General features: G+C 35.5%; 1 protein-coding gene across 1 annotated transcript in view; it reads right to left on the bottom strand.

The window, feature by feature from the left end:
- Positions 1-1,483: 1,483 nt before the first annotated feature.
- Positions 1,484-7,664, bottom strand: part of LOC107678687 (otolith matrix protein 1-like) — a 9,306-nt gene continuing 3,125 nt past the window's right edge. Inside the window, exons 3-9 of the mRNA XM_016474052.1 lie at positions 6,627-6,729; positions 6,194-6,379; positions 5,817-5,991; positions 5,066-5,133; positions 4,432-4,616; positions 2,692-2,863; positions 1,484-1,533 (exon numbers count right to left, since the gene is read on the bottom strand). Of these exons, the coding sequence (XP_016329538.1) occupies positions 1,523-1,533; positions 2,692-2,863; positions 4,432-4,616; positions 5,066-5,133; positions 5,817-5,991; positions 6,194-6,379; positions 6,627-6,729 (900 nt within the window). The 3' untranslated portion in view covers positions 1,484-1,522. The remainder of the gene's footprint in view (positions 1,534-2,691; positions 2,864-4,431; positions 4,617-5,065; positions 5,134-5,816; positions 5,992-6,193; positions 6,380-6,626; positions 6,730-7,664) is intronic.

Consider the following 7,664-nt stretch of genomic DNA (forward strand, 5'->3'; position numbering starts at 1 on the left):
AATTAGCCTGCAATCTCAATTACTAATGTTCATTAGCAATGTCATAGACAGCTCATTATGAATTCATGCAAGACGATATTGTCATTAATAATACATTAGCATTCACACACTAGTGTATACGCCTCAGCATTTATGTAGACTATTGGATAAGTTCATTTGAGTCATTGGTGTTGATGTTGGCTTAAATGTAAAAATGAGGATTGCAAATGTTTGTCAACATAGATTTTTATTAATAAGAGAAGGTTCTGTAAATCTAAAAGTGACAAGACTATTTACACTGAAGTTCAAGTTGGTAATTTGTTATCCTGAAGGGTCAGGAAACAGCACCTTTAAAGCACCTGTTACGTAACAACCAGCCATAAGTCTGTCCGCCTTTAAACATTTTATGTCCTATTGTGTGTTGCTTTGTTTATCTTTATATATTTTGAACTTATTTGTGTCTCCTCATTTTTAATTCCTTGATATCTGCACACCACTAGTTCAGATACACAAAGAATATGACATTTTCAAGTTAAAAGCTTTGATCAAACTTAAGTCAGAAACATACTATGTGCAAGTATGCAAACTCAGATGCAAATGAATATGTACACTGCAAAAAAGAAAATGTTCTTATTATTTTTGTCTTGTTTTTCAGCACAAATATTTAAACTTTCCTAAATCAATGGTATTTTTTTGGCTGATTGGCTGATATTTTTCTTGTTTTAAGATTAAACACACCTAATTTTGATAATTGCTCCAGAAAACAAGACTTAATACCTTAAGTAATTTTCCTTCTCAAGTAACTGTACCTTGATTTGGGAATCTTTAGATATTTTTATGGAAAAAGGACAAAAATACTAAGAAATTAATTTTTTGTAGTGTTTCTAAATGTGTTTTCTTGCATAGTGGCTGTAATAATTCTCAGTATCCAAAGAGACGATTGTTAACTTTCAATGTCTGTGCCATTAAAACAAATGTAATATTATTCAGGTATGTAACATTAGTTGATCTGAGAGAAAAAAAATTGCTGTTGAAGACAAAATATGTGTTGCTACAGCACGCAAAACATTTTTTTAGCTGTTTAACTACAAGCATTTGCGTTCATGTACTTGCATAAAGTATGCTTTGGCCCTGAATGCAGAATGTGTATTCTGTACTCAAAAACCTTTGCATCCCTCGGTTGGTTTGTCATGAATGTACTTGGATTTACTAAGGCAGAATTCCTTCATGATTTGTGGTGTGTTCCCCTGCAGTCCTTTTCTGCATAGAAGTTTAGATCTTTTAGTGTTTATTTTTGTATTTTTCACATGGCAGGAATTTAGCTTTAGCGGCAAAGACTCAAAGAGGTGTAATATCAAGTAAATGTGATATATGAAGCCATACAAACACTGTGAGAACAGAACAGTAATAGCAGTACTACAATGCACAGGCGAGAGCTGGTGTTCAGCCCATATACAAGAATAATACACTTTACACAGAGTGCTTTAGAGTTAGTGTGAGAAGGATGGAGGGGATATCTATAGTTTCCTCTTTCCTCATCAGATCAACACAAACCTGTAGTGTAAGAGAGAGGGGAAAGAAGTGAATTCATGCGTGCAATGCAGAGGGTTTTATCACATTCTCTGCAATATGGACAACTTAATCACATAATGAACAAAATTTTAAAAGAATAAACTAAAGTAACATGCAAGCACTGTGTCTTTGTTCATCATTTTGAAGAACTGCACATGACACACTACCGTTCAAAAGTTTGGGGTCGTTGGATTTTTTTCAAAAGAAGTCTCTTATGCTCATCAAGACTACATTTTTTAAATCAAAAATACAGTAAAAACAGTAATATTGTGAAATATTATTATAAAGTAACTGTTTTCCAATTCAATATATTTTAAAATGTAATTTATTCCTGTGATGCAAAGCTGAATTTTCAGAAGTCATTATTTCAGTCTTCAGTGTCACATGATCCTTTAGAAATCATTCTAATATGCTGATTTGGAACTCAATGTTGATTTCAACAATTATCAATGTTTAAAACAGTTGTGCGGCTTAATATTTTTATGGAAACCGAGATACATTTTCCAGGATTCTTTGATTAATAGAAAGCTCAAAAAACACTAAAACAGCATATATTTCATTTAGAAATGTTTTGTAACAATGTAAACGTTTTTACTGTCACTTTCAATCAATTTAATACATCCTTTCTGAATAAAAGTACTTGTTTCTTTCAAAAATAAATGAATTTGAGTGGTAGTGTTTCTGTATCTGTAATGTTTCTTTCCTTGTATACTGTTTTCAATAAAGAAAATAATTTAAAACAGGCAGAATAATTGAAAGTTTTAGTTATTAATTTCTATAAATCCATAGAAAATAATATAAGAAAAAATCACGGTGCACTGGTGCATAAGATGCCTTGTAAATATGCTTTCAGAACTCAAAACCTCAGTCTGAAAAAGATAATTTAAACCTTTGTAAGTAATTTACATTCGTCTTAAAGGAGTAGTAACAAAATAAAATGGTTATTGTACAGTACATTATTTGGGATTGTGCCCTTAATGGCCTTAATGATGCACATTCACTTATGTTATAAGCAGACACTTAACAAAAAAATAAAATGATAAAAATTTTGATATGAACAATATAAGCCCCTAAATAAACATTTACAATATTGATGTTTGCATAATACAATAACTGCATAACAGCTCTGCTCCACTGTACCTTCACACTCAAAAGCCTTCAGTATGGTGGTGTAACTGGGCCCCAACCAGGAAGTGTAGGTCCCCATAACACGCAGCAGCTTTTTGGTGGAATCACTGAACAGCACATCAGGTTGCCCATAATTCACCGAGCTGAACAGAGAGAATCCTTCAGTGGCATTAGCAAATGCATTCTAGAAGACAGAAACGAGTAAAACAAAATAAGAAAAAGAGAAAATGCAATCAAACAGAATTTCTGGAATACTCAAACAAGGAAAAGAGCTGAGGGTGGGTGTTAGTTTGAAATATGTATATGCATATTTTGTTTCATTTGCAAATATTGGATCTTCTTGACAATATTTGCTCATATCTTGCACCGTGCTTTGCTCAGTAGTGTATGTGTGCTAGTCCTGCTTTCATAACAGAGCTCACTGTAGTGTCATCCTCCCCTAGTGACACACTGTAATGTGAGACGGTGTCTTGTGGAAATCAATGATCACCACGGGGCTCAAGCTGGATGTATTGAACGCATAAGTCAGCCTGATGTAATCTGTATAATACTCGAGACGTTCAGAGATACCACTGTTAATATAGGTTTTGGCAGGGTTCGTTTAATCATACCGTTGACCGCTAATGTGCAGGAACAACACTTCCAATGAGAATTTCATGCTCAGTATTGAACAAAAGGGATTTCAGTTTTTTATTTTTACTGTTTTTATATTATTTCACAGATAATGTAATAAAAATGTGAATCAAACCTGATATCCACAGACAATGTAACCGTCTGGCAGTATGATGTCAATATATAATCTGTGGCATTTGTGTGTGTGTGTGTGTGTGTGTGTGTGTGTGTGTGTGTGTGTGTGTGTGTGTGTGTGTGTGTGCATGTGTGCGAAGTACAATGTGGTCCAAAAGCCTGAGACTACTAGTTATAGTGCTTCTATCTGACATTTTTCTGATTTAATAAAAAATTTTCTTCATTAAAATAATAAGCATTAAATTTGAGTCAAATGTTTTATTAAAAAAAATTATAATTGTGCCTAAAAATAGTGCAGAGTTATACATACTTCTTAATTTCACATTAGGGGTGTAACAATACACTCATGTCACGACTCTGTTCGATACACAATACCAATCTCACAATAAAATATTATTATACAGTGCTCTCATTATCTCTTTGTTTGATCAAAACAAAGCCAGAATGGTACGTTTTTTTTTATTTTTCATTATTACTTCTAAGACATGAAGAGTTAGCAAAAAGCACTGTTCATTAACCAGAATAGAAATACTTATAATTCTGCTTAGCTGAAAATACAGAATTGTTATATATGTTTGCACTCTGTTCCTGACCATATATTTTAAAGGTTTTAAATATTGTATTTCATTAAATAACGTTCATTTATGAATAATAATTAATAAACATGAAAGCTCAAATTTGTGAGCTTTCTCTGGTTTGTCTTATTTGATGTGTTCTTTGTATGCGCATTTACCATTGCTTTTTCTTTAATAAAAGCCTAAATTATATCTAAACTTTCATTTTGGGAGAAATATACACAATACATATTATCACTATCCACAATGCATATTGTTGCATCTTTGTATCATGATATATTGTGACACGATGTATTGTTGCACCCCTGTTTCACATAATACCTTTCATTAACTTTTTTTCCCCTAGGTTTAAGGGCAAAAAATCCTGGATTTTCTGACTGTTCTCAGGTTTTGGGCTCCAATGTGTGACTGTGTGGCCGTTTCTCCTGACCTGCACACGTTCCAAGAACTTGTAAATGCGGCATTTGTCCTCCAAACGCACTACTACAGCATTGGTTGGCACCACAGCCAGGTGGCAGCTCTCGTGTTGGAACAGGTTAGCTTTTCTCCCGTCAGTACACAAGAGTTTCAAGTCTTCCAGCTCCAGGTCCAGCGCCCAGGACTCCTGGTTCTTGCCTTACATGAATAATAAGCCAGACAAAGGTTTTTTACAGACAGCGACAACTTCTAAAACAGAAGGCATGATGCAACATTTGTCTGATGAAACTTTTAAACATAAAATTAAAGCTTGCAAGTCATGCAGGCTTTTATAAAACAAAAAATATCTCTATTAAACTAGCATCTGTGATCCCTGAACTTGGCTAACAGGGTGTACTGAGACTAAACAAGGGTTTCACAGATCCCAGCAGGCACACAAAGAGATGCATTGTTGTGAAATGCTGCCCCCCTGTGTCTGTCAGCCAGTGAAACATGATACAGATCATGAAGTGAAGGCTACAATTGTCCTCCTTCAGTCCCTTAAAAAAAATTCAATTTAATAAGAAACCAACTTGAAATTCTTACTACAACTGGACATTTTTTGCTCTCCTGTTTAACTAGCTCTTCTTACACCTTGCACTACTTACCCTGCATGTTGTCGAAGACTGTAGTGTGCTTAACAAAAGCAACATCCCCGAGATTCTCGGCCACACACCTGTATGTTTTAAATAATAGTATATAATAATACACATAAAATATATACACTACCATTGAAAAGTTTGGGATTAGTAGGTTTTTTTTAAATAAATGTATACTTTTATTGCATAAGGACGCATTAAATGAATCAAAAGTGACAGTAAAGACATTTAGAATGTTACAAAAGATTTCCTTTTCAAACTTTCTGTTCATACAAATACTGAAAAACAAAAATTCTACACTTTCCACTCTTAATTAAGCAGCCCAACCATTTTCAATAATAATACATTTCTTAAACCCTAAATCAACATATTAGGATGATTTCTAAAGGATCTTGTAACACAGAAGACTGGGGTAATGGCTGCTGAAAAAGGAGCTTTGCCCTTACAAAAAAAAAGGAACATGTAAAATATATTGAAACAGAAAACAGTTATTTTAAACTGTAATAATATTTCACAATACTACTGTTTTTGATTAAATTAATGGAGCCTTGGTAAATGTTCTTTCAAAAACTTTTCAATAAATCATACTCACCCCAAACTTTTAAATGGTAATGTATTATTGTACATATATACATAGATTTTTTTTGTCCCAAATCCATTAAGCAATCCAATATTCTCGCTACACAAAGCACATTCATATTTTGAAAAATGATTCCACTAAAACGTATGCATTCTCTCACATCTCATCATCATACAGCACCTAAGAGCTCCAGCCTCCCCGAAGTGCCGTTCCCGAGGGTTGTTGGCGCAGATGTGGTGGTCGTTCTCGTCCCCAATGCAGGCCTCACACAGGTTCCTTGGGTTGTTTCCTTTGGGATCATGTTCTGGGTCCTTCACTCCTGGGACACAGCTGTAGCCAAAGAAATCTCCTACCGCTGGAAACAATAGGGAGATGGATATAGCTTTTTAAAGGGCTGCCAAAAGGTGCAATTACATTCTCAATTTGCATCTGAACCATTTTGAACCACTTACATTCAAAAATGAAAGCATTGCTGAGTTAAGATGACAAAGGCTTTGCAATCTATCAAATAATATCAGTAACTATTAGACATGAGCCACATAATGCAGTGATCTCACCATGGGGAAAGTTGCACTGCTCATCCACGCTGATCTGCGATGTGTTGACCAAGAAGCCGATGGGGACGGTCCAGCCCACTGTAGTCCGCATCCCTGGGTGACAAGAACTGCGTTCGTGCATCTCCAGCAGTGACAGATCGCTGGATGATGTCCGTGCCAGTGCAACCACGTAATAATTAATGCCATCTGTGTCAGACACAAAACATCGGTAAAGTCACGTGAGCATGCACTGACGTCAAGCTCTTTGACTAAAATATTTTATCAGATCTCTGACTGGTGCTTTAATGCTTTTAATAGTTTAAACATACTCACCCACACCATTATAAGACTCTCCCACAGCCACATCTAAGACACGTGGACACACATTGACGTCAGATTATCAGATCTCTGATCTCTGGTGTTTCAATTGTTTTAATAGTTTAAACATACTCACCCACACCGTTATAAGACTCTCCCACAGCCACATCTAAGCCATAGCAAAACCCAGCTGTATAGATCTCATCAGCATACATAGTAGAGGCATCTGCAGTGCCATTCTGTTTACATCACAGACAAATTATACTAAACCATATACTGAGAAATTTCCATCATTTTTGATATAATGGAAAAGCAAAACGTCAAACATTTTGTAAGACTGAATAATCAGTTGAGAAGTTGAAGGAGTGCAAGAAAAGCAAAAAGGAGGAGCAAACATCTGCACAATTTTAAGGTTCAATCTGAAATATATGAGACTTGTAATATTGCAGTCATTTTCAAGCACCATATCTGATTTGATTTGCTTCTTGGGAAGCAATTTCCTACAACCTTAATTTGCTTCATGCAGTCACTGGGACTTTGGCCCCTCACACAAAGGAGTTGTCCGCGGATGTTCCTGGCTGTGGCGTTCCCAGCTAGATCCAAACACTTTTGCTCTTCAGCATCAGACACTGTGCACCACCTGACTGCAAAGCAAATAAACTTTCATTTGATTTTAAACCAGGAGGGTGAAAAAGTCAGTGAAAGTGATTTTGTGCTTCTTTGAGATGGCACAATAATATGCCGTTCATGCCGTTCACGCAAGCTTCTAGAGGGCACATAACATATCAAGCCTTTTGTAAGATTGAATAATCAGTTGAGAAGTTGAGTGAGTGCAAGAAAAGCAAAGGAGGATCAAAAATTAGGACAATTGTATGGACAATCTGAAATCTATGAGCCTTGTAATATCACTGTAATTTTCATGCACCATATCTGATTTTATTTGCGTCTTGGGAAGCAATTGTCTACAACCTTTATTTGCTTCATGCAGTCAGTGGGACTTTGGCCCCTCACACACAGAAGTTGTCCGCGGATGTTCCTGGCTGTGGCGTTCCCAGCTAGATCCAAACACTTTTGCTCTTCAGCATCAGACACTGTGCACCACCTGACTGCAAAGCAAATAAACTTTCATTTGATTTTAATTCAAAATGTGTACTTTTTCAAATAGTGACAATCA

This window comes from Sinocyclocheilus anshuiensis, unplaced genomic scaffold (assembly GCF_001515605.1).
Source record: "Sinocyclocheilus anshuiensis isolate Anshui unplaced genomic scaffold, SAMN03320099.WGS_v1.1 scaffold1458, whole genome shotgun sequence".
Lineage (NCBI taxonomy): Eukaryota > Metazoa > Chordata > Actinopteri > Cypriniformes > Cyprinidae > Sinocyclocheilus > Sinocyclocheilus anshuiensis.